Source organism: Penicillium canariense (assembly GCF_028826845.1).
Source record: "Penicillium canariense strain IBT 26290 chromosome Unknown utg000001l_segment0_segment0, whole genome shotgun sequence".
NCBI classification, from domain to species: domain Eukaryota; kingdom Fungi; phylum Ascomycota; class Eurotiomycetes; order Eurotiales; family Aspergillaceae; genus Penicillium; species Penicillium canariense.
In genome coordinates this window covers 4,401,459-4,424,653 of record NW_026622728.1, presented here as the reverse complement: position 1 = coordinate 4,424,653, position 23,195 = coordinate 4,401,459, and the positions used below count along the sequence as shown (strand labels likewise).

Below are 23,195 nucleotides of genomic sequence, written 5' to 3'. Positions count from 1 at the left end.
CTTCATTGTGCCGAAGAGCGGGCACTCCACAACGGATGGTTAGGCCCCGAATTTCAGATTCAAGTTTCAGTCTTTGTGCGAAAGAGCCTGGAACGCGCATCAGATATTTCAGGAACCTGCTGTTCAGCAAAGGGCTGTTGAGGGAAGGTCAGATTGTCCTCGGACCTTTTTGGTCTAGTATCATCACGTGAGAGTTGCGGCTCTAGATCACACTCTCATTAATGTGATCACGTGAAAATCATGTGACTAAATCAGCCTGTGGCCTACTTCCCCAGGTTCTTTCCCAAGGTCTTCGGTTCTCTCTCTCCCTCGCAACCCCAGAGATCAGTCTTCATCAATATCAACTGTCAGTTCCTCATTCCCATTGTTCTGTGGACATTCACAAGTCGGATCTGATGTTCTCCAGCTTCAGGGTATCTATTCGAGAGATCTGACCACAAGGCACTCGATCGGTGGCGGACCCGATTGGCCAGACCAAGGGATCCACCACCATCTTGGCACCGAGTCCACAATCTCCCTCCGTCACCCACTGTCTTATCTGTGCTTGTGCTTCGACACAGTTTGCATAGTTTGCACTCCTGCCAAAGGCTCCTTCACATCTCCCCTTCGCAAACATGTCATCTATCTTACGGATGCTTTCTTCCCGGACTTTTTATCTGTTCCAAGCAATATGGTATCCCCTGGGGACTGTATCTGGTCCAGTATTCAAGGCGTTGCGAAGTTGGACAAAACATGCCAGTGATTCTAAAGCGTTGGATACGTATTCTCCACCGACTTCAGCAATTGTAAGTTGCAAGGGCATTTGTTGACTTCGATGATTGCTTACGGATATAGGACGGCGGAGCTGAAAACACAGAACATCCAAATGATGACTCCCATATTCGATACATCACAGTGCGCCATTATTACCCCCCAGGGGTTTCGGAGATTATCGGTCACGGTTTCATGGTTTGGATCGGTGTCATTGATGAGTTTACGGTTTTGAAATATCCACACGTTCCTGGTGACCTTGCGAGGATTCAAACCGAGGCTCGGATTCTTGACATTCTTGGAAGCCATCCCCGTATCATCGCTTCAAAAGGTCTGACGGAGCATGGCCTTGTTCTGCAGCGTGCATCGAACGGTTCTGTGTCCGACTACATCACATCACAGTCGTTCATACCTTTCGATAGGAAATTACTCTGGTGCAAACAAGCTGCTGAAGCAATCAGTTACATCCATGGAAAACGTGTCATTCATTGTGACATAAACCTTCGGAATTTTCTGCTCGATGGGGATCTCAATTTATTACTTGCAGACTTTCAGGGGATGCTGAAGTCCGTTGATGGCGACATATTACTGGATGGGCTTTCTTCGGAGTCCACAAAGGCATCCCTGCCTCGAGCCAGTCGGGATTATGCAGATGTGGAAACTGATATCTTTGCGCTTGGCTCCGCTATCTACTTCATCATGACCGGACATGAGGTCTTTCCCGAACTTCACAACTGGGACGATGAGGAAGAGATCGTGTCACGCTTCCAAAGTGGGCACTTCCCGAACGAAAATCACCCTTGCTCCCAAATTACAGAAAAATGTTGGAAGCAGCAGTATCGGCAGGCTGCTGACATTGTTTCTGATCTGTCTCTTATTCAAGCCACCTAGGTAGCCACAGCCGCTGAACTGTATTCGAGAATCGCTTCACAACTTACATCTTTAAACAGTCATCCTTTGAATTGTTTCCTGCTTTTTCATGAGATTCCATAATATTCTAGGTTTATGAAGGCAAAACTAATCATAAGGCGGACGATTGATATTCTTCTGAATTGATAGGATAACTGAGACGAAGATAAAGCCAGCAGCAATTCCGAAAATGAAACAAGTAAAGCAAGTAAAGCAAGTAAGGTAGACTATGCCATCATTGGCAGCTTATGCAGCCGGAGAAAATGGCATACATGCATAGAGAAACCGGGAGGTCGAGCATCGTAATCCTCAACAGTCAGGGCATTCTCCTCGAGGTACGGTATTATCGACCACTATCTTGTCCTTGTATCCAGTGCAATTCGCCTTGCCACATGGCGGCTGGTCAACGGATTCCGTGATGACGTGTCTCGGGCGTTCCTTGCAAGCAACGAATCTGAGGATGTAGACGTAGCGGAAGCACATCTTGAGTTTTCAAGCAAGGTCTGGCTCGGATTAGATACGATCGAGACACTGGAAGGGTTGAAGTAGGAGCCTCAAGCATACCTTGGATGGATGAGTGATGGGAATGTTTTTTTTTGCAAGTGTGGTAAATTGTGGTGATGGAGGATGGGCGACGAGGGGAAGTTCAGTCTGGTGAATCGACTTCAATTTAAGGAAAACGCCGTGTTGGTGTCTACGACTCCCCTTGTTGATGCGTGTGATCTTCGCTGATGCCTATAGTGCTCGACGGTGCATGTGATGACGATGTGATTGATATTTGACGATGCGATTGATATTTGATGATGCGTGTGATCTTCGCTGATGCCTGTGATCTTCGCTGATGCCTGTGGTCTTTGACGATGCGATTGATATTTGACGATGGGATTGATATTTGTTGATGCACCATGTTGGTCTCCCTCATAGTGAGAACAATACCAATTGCTTTCTTCTCACTAAATATGGCTATTGCATTGACCACACTGTCATTGATCTCTGTCATTCTGTTCATATCTTCCCCAAAACTAAAGGCATCTCGCTCGAGGACATAAGCAACTTGTTTTGGGAGCTCAGGCATTGGTGGCTGGTACTTGCTCATTCAAAAACACTGCGAGGAGGACAGTTTATGGAATCGGAGATCAAAATGGATGGACAAAGCATGTTGAGCATGTTGAGCAGGTTGAGTCTACTCCCCCTGCTGCGTGAACACTTTACTTTCCTGCTTTTCTGGAGGTGTAATTACTCTAGGTGTTTGACGCTTACGTTAATAAGTTGTATCTGAAGCTTGGAAGGAATGATACCGGACGAATTACTGTGGCTTTTCTGCTTATTCTGGTCGGTGACTCAATTTGATACGGCATCTATTGCGGCCCTTTACCAATAACACCTTCCAAAAAGTCAAACCCCTTCCTCTGCAACCACCACGTCTGCGATCCAACCTTCATCATCGACGCAAACGTGTGCTCCTCTCCGGGGACCTCTGTCATACCACAGGGAACTCCTGCATCCTGAAGCCTCTTGAACAGCTCTCGGCTCAATTCAACCGGAACCATTGTATCCGCCATCCCGTGAACGATATATGTTGGGGGGAAGATCGGCGAGACATTCTGCACCGGGTCTATCTTCTTAAAGTCCGGATCGGTGCTCTTCGAGTCCGGGTAGATTGCGGAGAGCACAGTGCCTGAGGCAATCTGCGTGAAGGCGAACGCGTCTCGGGGCTGTGAGAAATTGGGGCCCTTGGAGGCCCCCGACTCGGTTTGGCCTTCTAGAGAGACGGAGCTGTCCGTCGGGACGGGATGCTCATCATAGATCTTGTTGAGGAACTCCTCGGTCAAGTTGGGGGGAATTTTTGCGGCGACGTGCGGCAGGGACTTGGTCCAGAAAGGGTCTGTGAAGTGGACGGCACCGTAGAGGGAGAGGATGGCTTTGGCGGGTTTCGGTACATTGAAGGCCTGTGTATGGTTAGTATACATCCAACCAGAATTTATGACATGGCATGCTGAGACTAGAGGGTTATCAGTGACTTGACCACTTACCAGGCCTAGTGCCAGCGTTCCCCCCGAAGACGTCCCAAACGCAGCGACATTCTCCAAATCCGCACGGTAGCCCCCCTGATCTGCGAGAATGGCGTCCAAATGCCCATCATATACCCATGACAGCAGGTCACGGATATCTTGCATCGGCCCGTCAAGTACGTCCACCCCGGGACATAGCCGGTGGTTGGGGACGAGCACGATCCAGCCGCGCTCGAGGCAGTCATTGACCTGCGATAGGGAGACCATGCGCGAGTGGCCAAGCATGAAGGCGCCGCCATGAATGTCGATAACTGAGTTTCAGTAGTTTCAGTTAGCCTAATCCTCTATATGATATTGAAGGTGTAGCCTTCGATCTGTAGGTACAGTTTTCGTGCAGGGATAAGAAGAGACCCACCGACAGGATACTTCTGCGGTGAAGCCGAGGTGCTGGGCGGGAGATAGACGTCAGTGGTAATATTGCTGCTGTTGGCCTCTTTGTAGAGGACAGTAAGTGGGGTTTCAAGGGACATGGTGGCAGTTACTGAGAGTGAAAATGGCGGGCCGTGACTTCTGATCGGCATAATGGCCGCCGGCAAGCTTTATAGCTTGGTCGTCGGCAGACTCCCGGACTGGAGAGATGGGGGAGCTCGGCTTTTCCGAGCGGGGCGGGTTGCGGGTGTGCGTGGTGGCAGTTCGGGGGAGTGCCTGGGGAGGATAGATGAGTGGATTAGCAGTAGCTGCTAAGGGTTGATAGAGTGAAATGAAAATAGATCATATACAAATGTTTAATCATCAGCCTGTTCTATTGCGTTTGTGATGTTCCCTTTTTATTTCATATAATCGTAGAATTCTGGAGGCGAACGTCGGCCTTTTTGGCCTATTCGTCTCGTGTCGTTTCTTTTTTACCTGATATTTTCTCCCCCTCTCCGTCTCCTTCGGCATGTTCGCTCCAAGAATAGAGCGATGTGTACGCGCACGGGTACTACCGATCTCGCAGGAAGCCTTCCTGTGGAAACCGCGCGTTCGCATCAAGTCTCTTGCAACACCCTTTTTCATGGCATGACGAACACCATTTTCCATTATTTATTCTGTTAAATTATTTTTGGTCTCTGAGTTGATCTTATTCTGCATGCTTCTCTTAATACCTCTCTTAAAGCATGTTATAGATCCTGGCTTTCACTTAATCCAATGTGCAGAGTTTTGTTCGTGACCGTTCAGGGAAACTGAAACGGTAGGCTTTGGTGTGCGGTCGAAGCCCGCTCTAAACCTGAACAGGAATGTGTTAAAGCGGCTTCCTCATTCGGAGGTCGACTCGTCCAACCAGTCACTATGGCGCTACTATAAGGCCCTGACCATTTAATTTACCGGTAGATATCGCGTATTTTTGTGGCTTTGGTCCTCAATTTACTGGTTGCCTGGTCCGTTCCTTTCGGTCATATCCGCTTGCTACCCCCACACCGTTCTCAATACATAATGCATAAGCATTCTACTGTGCGGGTATTGCTCGTGATTTGCGGTAGTTAATCTTACTCCTCCTGCTGGACGAGCAGCATCGGCCCCAACTTGATTTGCGACATCCTCTATTGAAAGATTTGGTGAAAGCCGAGGGTGGGCCGATGCGTGGCCCAGCCATTGATCTTGGCCTGTTTTTCTGGGGAGGCGAACCTATCTTACCGCCCCATGCACCACAGGTGATTTTTCTTTTTAGTGTCCAGGTATAGATATGTCCAGAGTGATGGCTATTCGCAAGACTCTCTGGGATGAGTGACGCCCGGTCGACCCTCGCCCACCCGCACCTCGGAATCCCGCCCTGTCTTCACCTCGACATATCGACAACCCACAAAATCCGTTTACGGAATTCGCTCTCGTCCCCCTGCCATATAAAAGGCCTTTCCTCGCACTTTCCTCGCACTTCCTCTGCGAGAGAATCCAAAAAGCTTCTCAAGCTCAATCATAACGGGACATTTCTGCATTCTTTTCTTCCTTGGCGTTTTTCCCAAATCCGACCAGTTTCACCAGCGTGCCACGAAGGAACTCCATCCTGTGACAGCGCACCCATTTAACTCGATGTCGGTTTCCTGCTCACCTCTCGAGAGCGAACCGGATAGGACCCTTCCTCTGAATGTGGACTACAATGAGTCTTTCCTAGAAATTGCTCCAGCTTACCTTCTATCCAACTCCGCCGCCTACCCGTCCAATGTGGATGGCTACCAAGACCTGAGTGTCTCTCCGGCACCCATTGGACATTCCACTGGCCCATGGCTTGAACATGCATCCAATGCTTGTAGTATCGACAAACCTCCAGCGAACGAAGCAGCAGATGGGCTGGCCCAAGTTGATGTTTGTCCCGCTGGCCGGGTGCATCATGTTCGGGAGAAATATGCGAGGTGAGTATTTTCATGTCGGGTTCCTACTATTCGTATCGTCTTTTCCGATCCAGAACTAACTCAGTCTTAGCGATGAAGCCTGTCGTCCTTACAAATGTGGCTGGATAGGCTGCACAAATACCAAGGGTTTTAAACGCACTGGATGTCTATGGCGACACATCAAATGCATCCACGTCTGTCTGGGCTCATTCAAGTGTCCCATTTCCTACTGTGGCAAGAAGTTCAACCGAAACGACAAACTCCGAACCCATATACATACCGTTCATATCAGCAGAGGTCATAGTGAGGTGAGCAATTGTGACTGCTACAGGCCCTAATGGGATAAGTGGCTGGGGGTTACCCATTTCTACTATTCTCAGTACTGTTTATTTGGTTCTAGACCCCGAGGGTATTGATCCTTTCATAGCCATCACTCTCGTCCAACCGTTTCCTTTATGGAGTGGAGACTTTCAAGTGCAATGCAATGAAGAAAGCTACATCCACGAATTGTTTTCCAGTCTCGCTACCATATAGTATTGAGTAGTTCTCATTATGATGTCCCCCTGGGTTCCGTTGGATTAATCACTGGCTATCATGGTAGACTTTGAAGATGCCTTCCGCGATACACGGAGCCAGCGCGGGGGAGGTTCCAACAATTACCATTTGAATTCAAGTACAATATATAAGAAGACAAACAACTACCTCCCGAACTATATTACACAATAAGACCTACTTGTCTGACAGACAGTCGACATTTCGCAGATTTGAGAGTCTGGTCTCTATGCCCAATTATTCCATTCCCCATTGCGTCGGTATGCATAGCCCATTCTGCGAACCCTCTGACTGTAGGAGGCCTGAATATCTCTCAGATAGCCGAAACGGCTGGCCGTAGCAGAATTCGTATTGAGTAGTGTTAGTTCAAAAGGAAGATTGATTAATTATTTCGGAGGGAATAATTGAGGCTATATATACAACGAGAGGTTCAAGTTGATTTTCAATCAACTTGGTTCTTCGTATAGACACGGGAATTATTTCCGATTGTGCGGCTTTGTTCCTGATCTGCACCAGCCTCAGATCACAACAAGGTAGTGCTGGCACTCTCTGTACGCGAGATTCAAAGGTCCAATTGGGATGCACAACTATCGCATCACGAAAAAAGCTAAGTGTTCAGATAGATTCTCCTGCGGGACTCTGAAAGATTGCCTTTAACTTGATTCTGAGTTTTGTCACATACTTTAGTGCGGGCCTAGCGCTATTAGTGTTTAACGGTACATGTAGCCTCCACTCAACACTTCGCTCAAGGAATGCTGTACCTTGGTCCGTGCGTGTCGGAATGTGCAGGGTCGTCATCGAGAATGTATATATAGCCTCAGTTATTCCCTCTGAAATAATTAAAATATTGATTTGGGGTGTGCTGCTTCAGGCATTGATCACGATGCGTATCTTTTCAAGTCTTGTGGCAGCAACTATTGCAGCGCTTATAGGTCATACTTTGGCCGTTCCTATCATAGTCCACCCTGGTAGTGCGAATAATCTTGTCATCACGTCGCATGATACTATCAGTGAGGCGAAGTCTACCAGCAAGCCGGCTGCTGCCCACTCAGCTGCTGAATCTGAGGAGCTCTCAATCTCAGTGTACAACAACTTCAACAGTGATCGTGTCAATGTCTATGTCACTGGACTTGATTCCAACGGGGAAATTGTCCTACTCACACCTGGTGGGAATTGGTACACTCCACCAAGAAACAGTGAAGCCACAGTGCCTGAACAAATCACGGAAGGCATTGCCATCCCTATTGGTGCCTATGGAACGACCACTTCTATCACTCTTCCGACCTATGTGTCTTCAGGTCGCGTTTGGGTCGCCGACGGTGAGCTGAGTTTCTTTACTGTGCTAGCTGCCACTGGTGTGCTATCCCTTGTCGAACCATCTGCAGTCGACCCATACGATCCTAGTGCAGATGTCAACTGGGGGTTCGTCGAGCTCACAACAGACTCTAGGGGAATTACGGTCAACCTCAGCTATGTTGACTTCATTGGTCTCCCACTTGGTATTGAGGTCCAGGGAAGTGATGGCACCCAAACAGCTCTCGGTGTGACTACAAATGCTTTATCCTCTATCTGCGATGCCTTGACGGCACAATCATACTCAGACGGCCGGCCCTGGAGCGAGCTCTGCATGATTGACAACAGCGGCAATATTCTCCGCGTGATTTCTCCCTACAACTACATAAACCTGTTCCCGACCGCCTTTGATTCCTACTGGATGGACTACGTCTCTCAGTCCTGGTCTATGTACGAGACTACGACCCTGACCTTTGACACCCAGACTTCAGCTGGCCTGGTAGACTGTACAGTGCAAGACGGTGTTTTTAATTGCGCAGGCGACAACCGAGGCTACTCACAGCCAGCCGCCAGAGATATATTTGGATGCAACGATGGTCCATTTGCAATCGAGGCCACCGATAATGACGTCCATCGAGCTATCGTGCCTCGTCTCTGCGCCGCAATTAACCGGTCAACCCTTTTACTCAGCGGTGGTAATATGCAACCGAGCCTCGACGCAAGTTGTTACTACACGATATCACCAACAAACTACTACACCAAGATTGTCCATCAGTATGAGGCCGATGGGAAGGGATATGCTTTTCCTTATGATGACGTGACTCCTGATGGCGCGCCAAACGCCTCTGGTCTTCTTTATGATCCGAACCCCACACTTCTCACTATCACCGTTGGAGGGCCAATGTCCTGATATTGCATGAGCCTAGTACTACAGTGGATCTGCTGGACTAAGAGACGGGGTATCATGTCGATATTGCCCCATTCTTTTGAACTTTCCCCTGTTTATATTAATTAGCTGAGCTGCGGCCCTGCTGCTATACGAACCTAGCTCTCTGGAAGGCCCCCTTCTTTTTTTTTTTTTTGCTCTTACACTCGGCCCGTGTAGGAATGCTCTCCATTTTCCTTTTATCTGGAAACAGGGAAATGGAGATGAAGAGGACCGGCGAGCATAAATCGAGAAATTCAGGGCCAGAGGGAGATGAAAGCAGAAAGACAATGCGCTTCTTTTCTGTCGACCGGGGTTGGTAACACCCAGACGGGGCTTTAGTAAATAACAGATACCCCCGTGTCGCGCTCGATTCATAATTCCTCGAAGGTTATGACTTTGTACTTAGTTCTCCAGCGGCCACTGGCAACTCTGACATATCGCCGTACGGAGATGTAGCAGAGTATAATGGGTCTCTCTCTCTCTCTCTCTCTCTCTCTCTCTCTCACACACACACACACAAACACACACAGAGGTTATGGACGGATCATCAAGAATCCACTGTGGCTCATAAGCCTCGACATTTCCACGAAATTAAGAAATCCCGAAAAGTGATGCATGGAAACAAGATCTGATAAGATCTGCATTCAACCGAAACAATACTCCGCTGAACCAATCTTGGTATAACCGAGACAAGACCCGCTCTAATTGGTTATGTCTCTGTCTTTTCTAGGTAATTTGGCAGCCTGAAGACGGCATGCCGCAATGCGACATAGGAGGTAAATTACTTCAATGTCTTATAGTGGCCGACTGTGAGCAACCCGTAGCTCCGGCAAATAATAGAACATATAACTACACAGTATTCTAGGCCCGTTTGTAGAGTGGCTAGGTTTCAGACGGCACTTCCAAGTATGGCCGCTACTCCGATATATCAAGTGCTGCGGCCGTCGCTGCTAGCGGGCATGCCTGTTTAGTATAAATGTTGGATCATCTCGCATTTGACATTGTCTCCTATACGCCAACTTTCTCCCTTTGATATTGTGTTTAGAGTCCCAGATCAACATAGCAAGTTCAAAAATATCAGAAAAATGCAAATTCAAACCACCCGAAATCTTAAAGAAAGTCAAAACGCTCTTGTTTTACCCAATGCCGCGCGCTCTAGTACACGTACATGCTAGCAATCACCGCCGAGCCCGCCGACAGCAAAATGAAAGATCAAAGATCAAGAATCAAAGATCAATAACAGCCCAGGCTGCCAGAGCCTGGTCAGACCCACCTCTTACTCAGATCCAGCCAAGGCGAGAGATAAATCGAAGTAGTATACATAGCCGTCCCCGCGGTGTCTTTAGTTTGCGATTGCCTGTGCCGCCCTTGGAGCGTCGTCACACATCGCGGTAATAGTGCGCCTGCGGTTTATCACTGCGATGCGCTCACGGGCCGGACTGATCGATCAACGATCTGCTCCGATCCGATCCCCCTGGGACCGGGTTGCTGATAATGTAGTGGCCTGCACTGGCGGGTTTCGCGCGAGGGTCGGCGGCACGTGAGATATGGAATTATACATAGCCGGATCTCGCAGAGAGCGGCGGTGTTTGTTTGTCCGTTAGTTCGTCTATACCTCGAGGGCATTCGTGGCGGGCATCGGCCTCCGGTCGTGTCGTCCCATTCATCCTGATCCTCGTAATTTTCTGGTTGGATTCCGTTCCCTCGTCGCGGTCATAATAATAATCACAGTCACAGTCATCGGTGAGGCCTTGGTCCCGCAGTCTACCCAGCAGACTGCCAGATCCCGCAACTCTCGACTATCGATATGACCCCTTAGAACTGGAATAGCCGGAATCAGGCCCACGGCCAGCGTTGGGCGAGGAGGACGCGCCCCGTGCGGAATGCCGCGAGCAGGCGTACCCGACCAGCACGGTCTTCTCTTGGACGGAGTGGCCGCGTTGTCCGTAGGCGGAGCAGGGGTCAATGGAGTGTTGGAAGTAAACACATTTGCAGACGGAATAGCGTTCAACGACTTTGTAGCACATTGTTGCTGTTTGGCGGGGCAATTGGTGGATACGGAGATGACGCTTGCGCAGTTGTTAGGTTGGATTGAGTAGAGAAGAGGTGAGTTGGGTTTGAATTGAAGTGATGGGATATGCTCGATGCAAATGGAATGCAAAACGATGGACCCAGGTTGATGGATATGCAAGGAAGGCGGTAGTCGAAGAGAGCGTCGAGAACCCGCCCCGGATGATTAGGTAGAGAATGGAAACTGGAACGAATGAAAGGAAATGAAAACAAAGGGTCGTCCGGAGACACGAAAGAAAGAATCGTGGTAACGAAGGGCGAGACTGATGAAGAGGAAAGTGGAGAGAGAGTGTCGACTATTGCCGACTTCGGGGCGTTATATACAATCCATGTCGAAACGCTCAAGCAAAGGCGTCGATCCATTCCCAGCTGCAAGGCATCCCGCAACGGCCAGCCCTACGGTGGGCGCCCCAGGCAGCGAAGGCCAAGGCAAAGGGCCCACTCGGAAATCACCGACAGGATCGCGCCAATCGGCGAATGCGAGTGTGAGCTGAAGGACTATGAGCCGAGCTTGGGTTCGCTCGTGACTGGAGCATCATGCTTTGTGCAACTAGCCGAGTCCCCACTGCGGTCCCAAACGCCTGAGAAACGGGGGACACTAGCACCAGCATGTTTCTGTAATTGGCAACACGGTGGGGATGGCCGAGGGTGATTACAGCGTCGCAGGCCCTCTATCTCCGTCAGATACTGCATTTGGCAGCTGGAGTAGTGCGACGGGCTTGAACCAAGCTGGAAAAGTTAGTAACATGCTCGAGCTCGCGCTGAAATCGGACTAGCTGGTCCCTGTGCAGCAACGCTGCCCTTGTCAAGCAGAAGAAATAGGAATCCACATCCTGTCAGCCCCACGGGGACCACACTGGACGTGTGCGGCTCCCAATAATAGTGCAGGGGAGGCAGCAGCAGTCGCAGGAACAGCAGTTCACGTCAGAAGAGAGTGTTCGCGCGCGGCGCGCCTGTGGCTGGGGGCCCAGCCAAGCCGCAGAGACGGTGAATGCACCGTTAAGACGGGTGCCGGGCAGGCAGCTTTTCGCAGCGACTGTCGGTGAGGGTCACCACCGGCCACATGGCGTGAGGCTGGGGAAGGCAGACTCGACCAGAGGGGATTGGGTAGGTGGGGCTCTGGGTCCTTTACTCGCACGCTAACGAGTTAGTGTGTCGCTAACTAGTTAGCGTGGACCTTTTTCCCTGCTTTCGAGGGTGTCGATCGGATGAATCATCGGGCGCTGGGACTGCGCCTCACTGGAGAGTGTGATCATGCACCATTGTGGATATGGTGCTGTACCGAGTCGTTGATTCGGAGCCCGCGGTGCTTGCTATGTACACCGTCTTGCGATATGGATACTCTCATAGTAAAGGGGTTCATGGTATTGAAAAGGACCGCGATTCCAGCGGTGTCTGTGTTTCATTCTCTGGCCCGGTCGCGACGGTCCTCCCGGTGGAGCGGACTAGGCCCCCGTATTCAGCTGCTGACGGTTGACTGGCCGTCGTGTCGAGACTCATTTTGGGACGAACCTTGGGTCGTCGAGTTCGTGGGGTTGGGGCTCGTGAGTCCACGGGTGCTGATTGGAAGGGGTTGACGATGAAACATGCTTCAGCTGGGATGGCAGAGGGGAGAGAGAGTACTTTTGTCAGGGCTGCCGCGTGGATGGACGGGCTGATTACGCGATGCCGCCCGCACTACGGAGGGGCAGCAGCTGGCCCGGCCAGCAGGTTGGAGCATTCTTTGCAGCTACGGATTTGGGAATCATACTAGTATAAAAAAGAGAATGTCATATGCGGGTACTTCATGGTTCATTGGTCAATTTAATATTAAACTGGCCAATGGTGGTATACCAGCAGCGTTTATTGAATGCGAATTGGGATATTGTACTGGCCGTGCCAACCCCCGAGACAATGCGAACAAGATCCCAAGGGACATGGCTGAACTAATGCGAATATTCCATGCTGAGATGCCACGCGGTCGAAAAATAGAAGCTAACGCCAGAACTAGTCATACATAATCCGGATGGCCGGGGTCGTTCAGCTGGTCCTGGTCCTGGTCCTGGTCCTGGTCCTGGTCCTGGTCCTGGTCCCGGGTCCCGGTGCTGCTGCTTCTCGGTCCCGTCCTTAAACGGACCCCAGAGCGCTAAAGCTCAATCCACGCGCTAAGCCCAATCTCAACATACGAAGCACGTCCGCGCCCTTCGTAGCCTCGGGCAGGCCCACTCGCCAGTCCCATCCACGGGCTCGGCCCGCAACCTGGTCCTTCTCGCTGGGGCGCGGGACAAGCACACCTGAGCTACCCGTGGACGCCGGATCCGAGCCGGAGCCGGAGCGGGTGCGCGCGGACTCGAGTATGTCTGTGCCGATGATGGAGAATGTCGATGCTGAGAGGGAGGAGACGGATTTCTTCAGCAAGGCGCGTGGGGAGGGTGGAGCGTGGCTGTTGGCGGGTTGAGTGGCGGAGACGAGGGTCGAGTGGAAGCATTCTTCGCATTGGGCGTAGACGCGGGGTGTGACGGTTTCGAGGTCCTCGATTGCGGAGAGGATGGTGAATTGTTGGGAGACGGTGAGAATGGGGGTGGGTTCTGATGAGGTTAGTAACAGTACTCTGATGGGGTTGGCTTGGAGAGAGCGATGATGGGAACTCACGGTGCACAAATACTAGTGCCTCGCCCAACAGTGCCATCAGCCCGTCCACCTGCACAGCCGAGTCGCGGTGCGGATCATACAGTCCTCCGTAGATGTTGTCGGCAGCACTACTAATGACTGCCGCGAGAGCCTTGGCGGCTGCGCGCCGGCGAGCAAGCGGCTTGAAGCGCGGGCGCTGGCCCTCCTGCAAATCTAGTGCTTCGTCTCGGATCTCATAGTATCGGCGAAGCGTTGCATAGCCGCTGAGGTAAAATTGGAGAATACGCGCAGCTTCCTCGTCCACGGATGCGATGGACGACAGACAGGTCTTGGGGTCCTTCAGCATAGACCGAAGCTCTGGGTCTAGATCTGCGTGGGCAGGGTAGGCGCGAGACTGCACCAGACTGAAGGAAATGAGCAGCTCCACGACCGCCTTGACCTTGCGGCGGTTCTGAGCACGGGCATAGCACACGAGGGCCAGACCGTAGTTTTCAGAGCTGTCGGTTGTCATATCACCAAAACGCTGTAAGAATGGTCAATACGGGCCTTGCTGCCAGAACTGCTTCGGGTGGGGCCAAGAACATACCTCGGAGACCTTGCGCCCTTGTTCCTCCAAACCCAGATCCGTGCACAACACGACCAACTTGTCCAGCTGAGTAGTATTATCCAGCGGCAGCTTGGTCACGACCTCCGAAACGGCCTTCTTCATCAAGTCCACATCGTGCAGTCGGCTCAGCACCTCGAGAGCCATTTCCCAGCCGTCACGAGCACCAGTCTCGTTCTCAATAGAGCCGCGTTCATTAAGTCCGAACGCATAAGTCCGCAGGATCTCATCCCTATTGAGTCCAGGGGAAGCAGGCCTGTTATCCTGCCCATAAGAAAGAACCATCAAATCATTTTCGCTGAGAAGGGGCATTTTCTGCTCAGAATGAGACTCGAACCAGCCTCCCAGACTGGCAACCTCTGTGACCGCCGATGCGACGCAGAGAGACCACGACTGCAGCAGTTCCAGAACACCCTGCACATTGCCCTCAAAAATCGAAGCCAGGCCAACCTCCAAGCCGTTCATAGTATTAACGCGGAACCCGGCATCGTCGGACGGCTCATTCGTGGCGCTACTGAAGGCCAGATCCAAGCGGCGCAGATACGCGTCCCGCATGTTGCGGTCCACAGCTCGGAGCTGGTTCCTGGATCCGCGTGTGCGCTGGAAGTCATTGCTGGACGTGCTGGCGCGGAAATCAAGACCTGGAAGACCATCGTCGTCCTCGCCATCCCACCACGCGGTCAGACCTATGGTCGCCTCGACCCAGTCTTGCGAGTTAGCCTTAATAGTGGCCGTGTCGCCAAGAATAATTCGGTAGAGCGATCTCAGGCTCTGGTAGATCGTCCACGGTACGCGGCTCTCGGCCATGCGCGCAGACTGCGTGAAGCTCATCCGGTTCTGGCCCTGAGCCAAGTGCGACAGCCCGAAGTTCACGGCCTGGAACCGGTTGTCTTGCACAGGTAGGTCTACCTGGTCTCGCTCCTCGCCCTCAGCAAACTCTTCAAGGTCATTAACAGCTGACAGGACGCGCTGGCGATACTCGGTCCAGTCGGGCCCCGTGATGTCCCAGTCATCGTCTTGGAATCCGGGACAGGAGTCTAGGATTTCAAGAGCCTTGTTGACACATCGCTGGATGTTCTGCAACTGCATACCACGATAGCCCGGCTGGGGCAAACCATCTTCCAGAGCGGATCGGGCGTAATTGAAGTCAGCGGAGCGAAGAATCTCCGCCGCCTCGGCAAAGCGGCCGCGAAGCACAGCTGAGTTGATAATATCCCAGAAATTTGAAGAGGCGGTTGGGTTGGGCTCCACGTACCGCAGCGCCTGTAAATCATTAGTCTGAGACGCGTGGTTTCCATTTAGCCAGTCGAGTAAGATTTGGGGGAGCGGAGTGGCCACACTGGCACGCTGCATGGCCTTGACCATGCTGTTGGGCGCCACGCGCGCAGCGGGGTTCGAGGCGCTGGCAATGGGAGCAGATCCTCGGGAGGGGTGGTGAATTTGGAGCAACAGCGAGGCCAGAAAGCTAGCCTTGACCAGGTTCGGGGCCTGCTCTCCAGGGCCAATGCTTGATCCAACCCCATAAGGTCTGGAAATTCCGCTCCGGTCGGCACATGTATCCCAAGTTGCGGCAAGCTTGTTCGCAATGTGGGCAAGGAGAGCATCAAGGTCGATATGTCGATACTCTGCATCCCGAAGCTCGTCGTATAATCGGCCGAGCGTATCCTCCGTGTTGATAAGCATATCCGCGGGCTCGTCAACAGTCGGCACTCGGGATCTGGTGGCCAGGTTGTGCAGGATAGAGGGCATTGCGGAGGCCTTCTTGGGGGACAGTTTGGTCTTACGCAGCGGGGACTGGTTGGCCCAGCGTTCGTCGAGTTTCGGGCGTTTCGCATCGGTAGGGTTCGAGTAGATAGGTTTGCGCTGCTGGAGCTCGGGGGATTGTGTCGGCAACGGGTTCCCAAAATTGGAGTCCAAGAAGCTAAGCCGGTTGGATGATTGCTGTGTGCTCATATCGAGATCGCCTTCCGCGTCTTCATCCTCTAGCCTCTCCTCATACTCTTCCTCCTCCATCTCCTCTTCCTCCGGCTCCATCTCTTCTTCCCCTTCTTCGTCATAGTCCTCGTACTGGGACGAACCGAAACCATTAGATTGTCCAAAAGTCACGGAGCGCCCAAATGAGACCCCGTTCGTCGCGGCGCCGAATCGGCCCTGCGACGGTGTGGGTGCGAGGGGTCTGGCGGCGGGCGCCTGTGTTGTTTTGGGCAAGCCAAAGTCCGATCCGAAGGAGGAACCGAAGATGCTGTCGCCTGTCTTGAACCCCCCGGACTTGGTGAACAGTGAATTGGTAGATTGGCCAAAGTTGACCTTCGAATGCGACTCTAACTGTGAAGTTCCAAAGGCGGTAGATGGCGGGTGCCCTTGCGGTGTGAACGAGTTTGCCGTCGATGGCGGCGGGCCGGCGGGTGTCGTGGAGACATTGCTCCAGAAACTCTGTCCTTTGGTCTTGTCTGGTGTGGAGGGCGGCGGACTTGATTCGTACGGAACCTTGAACGTCATGTTGGGCGGTGGTGGCGGTGGTGGTGGTAGATCACAGAGTCGAGAGATGGGTCAATAGCATGCAGGGAGAGGAAAGCAACTTTTGGGCCGTCACAGCTGCAGCAGACGGTCACGGAGTCAAGGAAGGGGCAATGGCGCTCTGAGTGAAAGTCAGGTGGCACCAGAGGATAGAGAAGAGTCAGAGACAGGTCGGTGTGTTATACGCGATCCATCATCTGGCGATATGCCGGGATGTTTTTTCTGATCGTTGGCAGTCCTCCTCTCCGACGCGCCTGAGAAGCGCCCGCGAAATCTCATATCACGTGACTTAACAACTGTCTCTGATCAGGTGACCTGTGACGAATTTCTATCACGTGATCATCCCCTGGTCACTCACCTGATCAGCCGCAGGTCGAGTATGTTGCCTGTCTTGGGGGCCTACGTGATTGGCGTCCAGCACTGCCCTGCCAGATTTCGGGCGCCAGCCAGCTGGGGCTAGCCTGTCCCCGCGGTCGCTGATCTTGACCTGACCAAGTATCATGGTCCGCTCTGGGCGACCTCAGCCTTGCCATGTCCTAGACGATCTTATTTTAGTATGGCCGCAGCACGTACGTACGAGCACCAGATTAGACATATAAGAGTAGCATGCTCTCGGTCTCTCCAGAGCAGCATCACCTACCAAGTACTTCTCTAATGCTTCCGTGCCTACGTGAACCATAGAACTTCATTGTATACTACGTACGTCGCAGCTACCGTATACACCGAGACCCAGCCCACCACGAGCAAGCATGCCCGGACACGGATCGAGCCCCTCGGCACAATACTCCATCACCCGCGGGCTCTGGCGCCACGACTACAAAGTCACCACCGGCGGGAAACACATCTATCACGTGGACAACTCACACCTGACCCCAGGCAAGCCCGACCTAACCTTCCACGCCGGCGCCGACAACAACGCGCCCGTCGCAGGCGTCTGTAAATACCGACACTTCTCATCCGACACAGAGGTCGGGCTGGGCAACCCTAACTCCCCCCAGACGATGGCATGGGTACGTCTCAACCGTGAAGGAATGATGTCGGTGCGCTATTCCTTCCGGATGAGCGTGGGCGACCGGCAGCCTCGCACGTTTACCTGGAAACGGACGCATGCGATGGGGTCAGGCGCCGGGGCCCTGAAGCTAGTGGACGATTCAGAGCGGGTAGTGGCGGTCTTCTCGTCGGGCACTGCTTTCTCCAAGAGGGCTGGGCAATTGGACCTCTATGCCCAGTATGGCGAACAATTCCAGCTCATGGTGCTGCTGAGCGGGCTAGCCTTGCGCGAAAAAGCCACACGATCCAGAGCTGCTGCCGGTGGGGGCGGCGGTGGTGGTGGAGGAGGAGGAGGAGGGGGCGCTTGAGACCGTGAATCACCAGAAAGGAGGATCAGAGGGAGGGGCCAAGACCGCTGTTGTGATGAAAACCGGCACGTTTATACCAAGTGACGACCTAGTGCCGTGGGGATGGAGGGGCTTGGTACGTTTATACTCTGGGTCTGTGGAGGCCCGTGTACGGAGTACGGGAGGGCCTCACGACTGTGATTACGATGACATTTATACCATTCACCATGCTGCTGTCGTATGACCGTACAACCTCAACTCGCCCTCGTCATCGAGCCTCCGTCGCACGACTCATCCTTGGTCTGTAATGTGCGTTGCATGATACCACGAGACGATTAGCCCCCACGCTGCTAGCTGCATGGGGCGTGTCCAATCAGCTCCGCCCGAAGTCATGCCCAGCACAAATAAGGCCCGACCAAGCCAACCCCGAAGTCCAGACCGAGCAATAGCAAGGGCTCGCGAAGCGAGGCAAGACAGTGTTTCACAATTGGGCGACAAGCATTTTCGCGGTTTGTTTGATCGACAGGGTTCTGCCCTTAGGTAAGCGTATAGTCCGTCCACTCACAGACCCCGTTCTTTAAAGTATGCGAAGTGCGAATCTTGTTGCCTACGCCCACGCCCACGCCCAGCCTCAGTGCCAGGAATCTGGCTGGACACACAAGCAAAATTAAAATTTTAACTACTTTTTTCCGTTATAACCAAGCATTTCTCATACTCACTTGCAAGGGCCGCAATTCTTCTCCAGATCATGGCGACGATTCGACTGCTTGCATTTGCATAACCATGGCGCTCCGTCGACCTCATCGCAAATCCCGCCACGGCTGTATGGAATGCAAGCGCCGACGAGTCAAGGTACGGGCTCGCGTGAGACGCATTCAATTCAACGGACTGGACTTTCTAATTATATCTCTCTTCTCTCCCTCTGCAGTGCGATGAAGCCAGACCGACCTGCTCCAATTGTGCCAAGCGCCATGCGGAGTGCGAGTATGGCTCCTCCAGCTCGCTGCTCTGGGCAAATGAAGAGCCTTCCGTGGCTCGCCAGTCATCTCGGACGTCAGGCTCAGACAGCGGCCAGCCAGGCGATTCTGTCCTCGGAAGCCCTCCGGCCGCCGACTCGCTCGGCATCCTGGGCCGGCTCAGCGGCGATAGCTCGACGGTCGCCACGCCCATCTCGCTCAACCTGCATGACCTGGAGCTCATGATGCACTGGTGCAATTCCACTTACCTCACGCTTTCTCGCAATGACCGCACAGATCTCGTCTGGCGAAACGCCGTGCCCGAAGAGGCCCTCTCGCACCCGTTCCTGATGCACGGCATCCTGGCTTTGTCGGCGCTGCATCTAGCTCGCACGGGGCCCGAGCCTTCGCGGCGTGCAGCATATCTCAATCGCGCTGTCGCGCATCAAAACGAGGCACTCGCGCTGTTCCGCGAGCTGCTGGGGGACATCAGCGAGTCGAATGCAAAGGCCATGTTTGCCTTTGCCGGCATCGTCGTCGTCTATACCTTCGGCTTCCCGCACACGCCCGATGTACAGGATCCTTGGACCTGCGTGGACGACCTATACCAAGTGCTGGTGCTCACCCGCGGCGTGCAGCAGGTCATCCGCTCGCCAGCAGACTATCTCAGCCACTCCAATTTCGCGCCTATTCTGCAAGTGGAGGAAGTCCACGCGCCGCTCCCGGACGATGCAACAGCCGCCATCAATGAGCTGCACGAAGCCAATGAGATCTGCGGCGCGCGCGACCAGAACCACAAGACCGAGGTCTACACCGCCACGATCGACAACATGGCAGAGATGCTCAGCTGGGTGCATGGCGGGATGACGTCCAGCGTGATTGCCGGCCGATGGGCCATCAAGTTGCCCTCGCGCTTCCTCGACTTGCTCCGCGAGCGGGAACCGATGGCCCTCGTTATGTTAGTCCACTATGGCGTGCTCTTGCAGCATCTCAAGCACCGTTGGTGCTTTGATGAGTGGTGTGTCCGGGTTGCGAAGGCCGTGTGGGCAATTCTGGATGATCAGTGGCGACCGCTGGTGCACTGGGCTATGAGGCGCATTTTGGGCGACAGTTATCTGCAGCAGGTGGACTCGCTGTGAGAATGCCTGACCAGCGCGACAGAGTTACCGCGGTGTGCAGGTCATGGAGGGCCTTGACTGGAAACTGATATGACATGGGATGCGCACAATCACAGCAGTCGAAACGAAACCACAAGCACGCCCTTGGAATGTCCCACTTTCCCTTTGCTGATCTCACCGAATCATGGCTTTTCTACCTGCCGCGACGCGCTGACAACACCCAATCCGCCTTCGTCGAGCCAACCCTCCCATCTAACCAACCAACTGAGTTCGTTGAGATGAATCCTGCAAAAATAACCGGCAGCACAACCGCTGTCAGCAACACCAAAATCCTACTTCAAAATCGAATTGCTCACGATGAAACGTCCGTGCCCTGGATATACTCCACGACACGTATAATCAACCGAACGAGAACGAGAAGGCAGCTCGTGCAGCGCGCGCATATGTTTCGTCACGAGACGCGGTCCATCAGAGTTGGGCGGGATGGCAGCGCAGACGGGCCTGAAGCACCGCCGCGTTGGGAAAAACTCGAAGGACCGAAAGTGTCCCACCAGGTCGCGAAATATCACCAACCACAAAAGAAACACAAGGGATACCACCCGAAGCCTGTACTACACGCCCCACCAGCAAAAGCCCTCCTCCCCCGGCGGACCCTAGCAAGCAAACCCTTCCCTTCACCAACAGGATCACTAGCCTCAGTGCCACACGTGAACTCGCAGCGGACAGTGGTAGCACAATATACAGTTGCGTCCTCTGAATGAGATAGGTCCTACCGCGCACTGCGTGGACCAATGCGCCCGAAACATCCGCCCGCTTGGATGGAGATGACATACAAATCAATATTCGCAATGGCGTGGTGGGCAGGGATCGGATGGAATGGGAGCGTATGGGCAGGCAGACACAGGTTCCATCGGCGACAGAGACCATGTGCGGATGGCCATGGCCGGCAGGGTCTGCCGGGCGGGATGAAGTGGATCGGCTTCGATGATAGAATGCCCGCGCGGGGCTGTGGGCGCTTTTGTGGAATAGGTGGTAACGGGCTCGATTTTGCTAATTACCCACTCTTGTACGTGTTCAAATGCTCGAAACTCCGAAAGTCCCCTGCGCGTAGATCTATGGGAAGGTTGGGTTGGAAAGGTAGCTGCATGTTCTCGTGGTAATCACTGCTATAGCCTGGCCGAACCTTGGCCTGCGCCTGTGGTGGAGGTGGAGATACATGGTCGGCTGGGATCTTGATCTCGCTGACTGGACATTCGCACTATTGCCGTATTCAGCCTAGCGGCGAGGAGCTTGTCGCGTGGAAAGCAGACCGTTCTCCACCGCGGCCCGCGTGGATGGCTGCACCCTTGGAGATCGGACGGCCAATGGGGGGTGTTCTCTGCAAGTTGATAGGCAGGTGAGTTCGCGGCTTGTTTTATTCTATGTTTTGCAGCGTAGAATCAAATACATGTTGAGAAATGGCGACACAGCTAGTGGTGGAGCATAACATCATGACTTGTGTTCACGAGGTTCTCGTCCATGTTCCTCAAGACACACACCCAACCGTCCACTTCTCACTTCCACCCCGGACTAATTGACCCCAAACTCCCCGCTACACTAAACATACCTTACCACTTACTCCCATGGCCATCATACTCATACACCACCCGCGCTTACAGCTTCGCCTGGGCATCACCATTCTCCAGCACATACCGATACCTCGCCCGCCCATCATGCATATCCTTCAACGCCGCGTTCACATCATCCATCGGCCTCTTCTGAATCCAAGGCAATACCCTCTTCTCCGCCGCCAGCCGCAACATCTGCCGAATATCCTCCGGCGACCCAATATTCGACCCGGTAACCTTCACACTCTTCTGGATCAGCGAAAACGCCATCAGCGGCGGCAGCGCCTCCTCCGGCGCCCCCACCTGCACGAAGGTCCCATCCCGCTTCAGCAGCCGCAAATACTGGCCCAGCGGCATTCCCGGTCCAGACACGGTGCACAAGAGAATATCGATGCTCCGCGAGTGCGTCTTCGCCCACCCCTTCTCCTCACCAGTAGCAATAAACGCATCCGCGCCCAGTCCCTGCAACGCATCCGCCCGCTTACTCGAAGACCGCGAAATCGCAACGACTCGGTCCGCCCCCAGCGCCCGCGCAAACAGAATCCCCAAATGGCCCAGTCCGCCAATACCCACTACGCCCACTGTCTTCCCCGCGCCGGCGCCGTACTTGCGCAGCGGCGCGTAAACAGTCACGCCCCCGCAGAGCAGCGGCGCAGCCTCGGCGCTGGGCAGCGCATCTGGGATCTGGAAGACGAAGTGCGCTGGCCCGCGCCACCGACTCGCGAATCCGCCGTACGACTTGCTCTGGTCTGCGTACCGCCCGTTGTATGTGCCCGTGATGCGCGCGCAGTAGCTCTCCTGCCCGTCTGCGCAGGCCTCACAGTCCGGCCGGAGACAGGACATGCTCTGTGCGCCGACGCCGACGCGGTCGCCGATGCGGATGGATGCTGAGGCGGGGGAGGAGTGGAGGGTTGGCACGGCGGCGCCGACGCGCTCTACTATGCCGATAATTTCGTGGCCGACTACGCAGGGGTAGTCGGTTGGGCCCCAGCCAGAGCGGAGAGTGTGCACATCTGTGCCGCAGATGCCGCAGTGTGTGACGCGGATCTCGATGTCGGTTTCTGTGAAGGGCTTGGGCGTGAAGGTGGTGTAGGTGAGGGGGTTTGTGGCGTCGTGGGCGACCCAGCCTGTGAAGGTTTGGGCGGGTGGTTCATTGGAGGAGGAGCTCATTTTGGGACGGTTTGGATGGGGAAATCAGATCTTGGTGATTGTGTTGCAATTGGGTGCTTCTTCGCGGAGCTGGTGTTGTGGTGTGGGGGTGTGCGGAGTGCGGAGTGCGGAGTGCCTGGCGCGGAGGTAATGCGATTTGAGTTGACGAGGGGATAGGAAATCAAGAAGCAAAGGAGCGGGAGAGGGAGATGGCGGTGAGACTCATGTGTTACAGAGGAACAAGGAGCACAAGCAGAAAGGGGCTTCCGCAGGCCGATCTGAATCACCGAATTGACATCTGAACAGACTGCGGAGAACCGAGCTCAAATGAGCCGAGGTTGACAACCGGAAATGGAATGGATTTGGACAGCCGCGCAGCAACGAAGACAGCACCAAACGAAACACAGCGACTCCTTA

General features: G+C 53.6%; 8 protein-coding genes across 8 annotated transcripts; 5 read left to right on the top strand and 3 right to left on the bottom strand.

The window, feature by feature from the left end:
- Nucleotides 1-614: 614 nt before the first annotated feature.
- N7482_001510 (uncharacterized protein) lies at nucleotides 615-1,641 on the top strand (the record flags this gene model as incomplete). The annotated part of the gene is made up of 2 exons (XM_056683635.1): nucleotides 615-785; nucleotides 835-1,641. The coding sequence occupies 2 exons, from the start codon at nucleotides 615-617 to the stop codon at nucleotides 1,639-1,641; spliced, it is 978 nt and encodes a 325-aa protein (XP_056547241.1).
- A 1,376-nt stretch (nucleotides 1,642-3,017) lies between these two features.
- On the bottom strand, nucleotides 3,018-4,201 carry N7482_001509 (uncharacterized protein; the record flags this gene model as incomplete). The annotated part of the gene is made up of 3 exons (XM_056683634.1): nucleotides 3,018-3,608; nucleotides 3,693-3,982; nucleotides 4,087-4,201. The coding sequence occupies 3 exons, from the start codon at nucleotides 4,199-4,201 to the stop codon at nucleotides 3,018-3,020; spliced, it is 996 nt and encodes a 331-aa protein (XP_056547240.1).
- A 3,271-nt stretch (nucleotides 4,202-7,472) lies between these two features.
- N7482_001508 (uncharacterized protein) lies at nucleotides 7,473-8,792 on the top strand (the record flags this gene model as incomplete). The annotated part of the gene is made up of 1 exon (XM_056683633.1): nucleotides 7,473-8,792. One exon carries the CDS (start codon nucleotides 7,473-7,475, stop codon nucleotides 8,790-8,792), a length of 1,320 nt encoding a protein of 439 aa, XP_056547239.1.
- A 4,194-nt stretch (nucleotides 8,793-12,986) lies between these two features.
- Nucleotides 12,987-16,593, bottom strand: N7482_001507 (putative nuclear pore complex subunit Nup85; the record flags this gene model as incomplete). The annotated part of the gene is made up of 3 exons (XM_056683632.1): nucleotides 12,987-13,447; nucleotides 13,512-14,013; nucleotides 14,077-16,593. 3 exons carry the CDS (start codon nucleotides 16,591-16,593, stop codon nucleotides 12,987-12,989), a joined length of 3,480 nt encoding a protein of 1,159 aa, XP_056547238.1.
- A 767-nt stretch (nucleotides 16,594-17,360) lies between these two features.
- On the top strand, nucleotides 17,361-17,969 carry N7482_001506 (uncharacterized protein; the record flags this gene model as incomplete). Its single annotated transcript, XM_056683631.1, has 1 exon — nucleotides 17,361-17,969. The coding sequence occupies one exon, from the start codon at nucleotides 17,361-17,363 to the stop codon at nucleotides 17,967-17,969; it is 609 nt and encodes a 202-aa protein (XP_056547237.1).
- Nucleotides 17,970-18,731: 762 nt separating this feature from the next.
- On the top strand, nucleotides 18,732-20,043 carry N7482_001505 (Zn(II)2Cys6 transcription factor domain-containing protein; the record flags this gene model as incomplete). Its single annotated transcript, XM_056683630.1, has 2 exons — nucleotides 18,732-18,800; nucleotides 18,877-20,043. The coding sequence occupies 2 exons, from the start codon at nucleotides 18,732-18,734 to the stop codon at nucleotides 20,041-20,043; spliced, it is 1,236 nt and encodes a 411-aa protein (XP_056547236.1).
- Nucleotides 20,044-20,171: 128 nt separating this feature from the next.
- On the top strand, nucleotides 20,172-20,783 carry N7482_001504 (uncharacterized protein; the record flags this gene model as incomplete). The annotated part of the gene is made up of 1 exon (XM_056683629.1): nucleotides 20,172-20,783. The coding sequence occupies one exon, from the start codon at nucleotides 20,172-20,174 to the stop codon at nucleotides 20,781-20,783; it is 612 nt and encodes a 203-aa protein (XP_056547235.1).
- An 891-nt stretch (nucleotides 20,784-21,674) lies between these two features.
- Nucleotides 21,675-22,799, bottom strand: N7482_001503 (NAD(P)-dependent alcohol dehydrogenase; the record flags this gene model as incomplete). Its single annotated transcript, XM_056683628.1, has 1 exon — nucleotides 21,675-22,799. One exon carries the CDS (start codon nucleotides 22,797-22,799, stop codon nucleotides 21,675-21,677), a length of 1,125 nt encoding a protein of 374 aa, XP_056547234.1.
- Nucleotides 22,800-23,195: the final 396 nt, after the last annotated feature.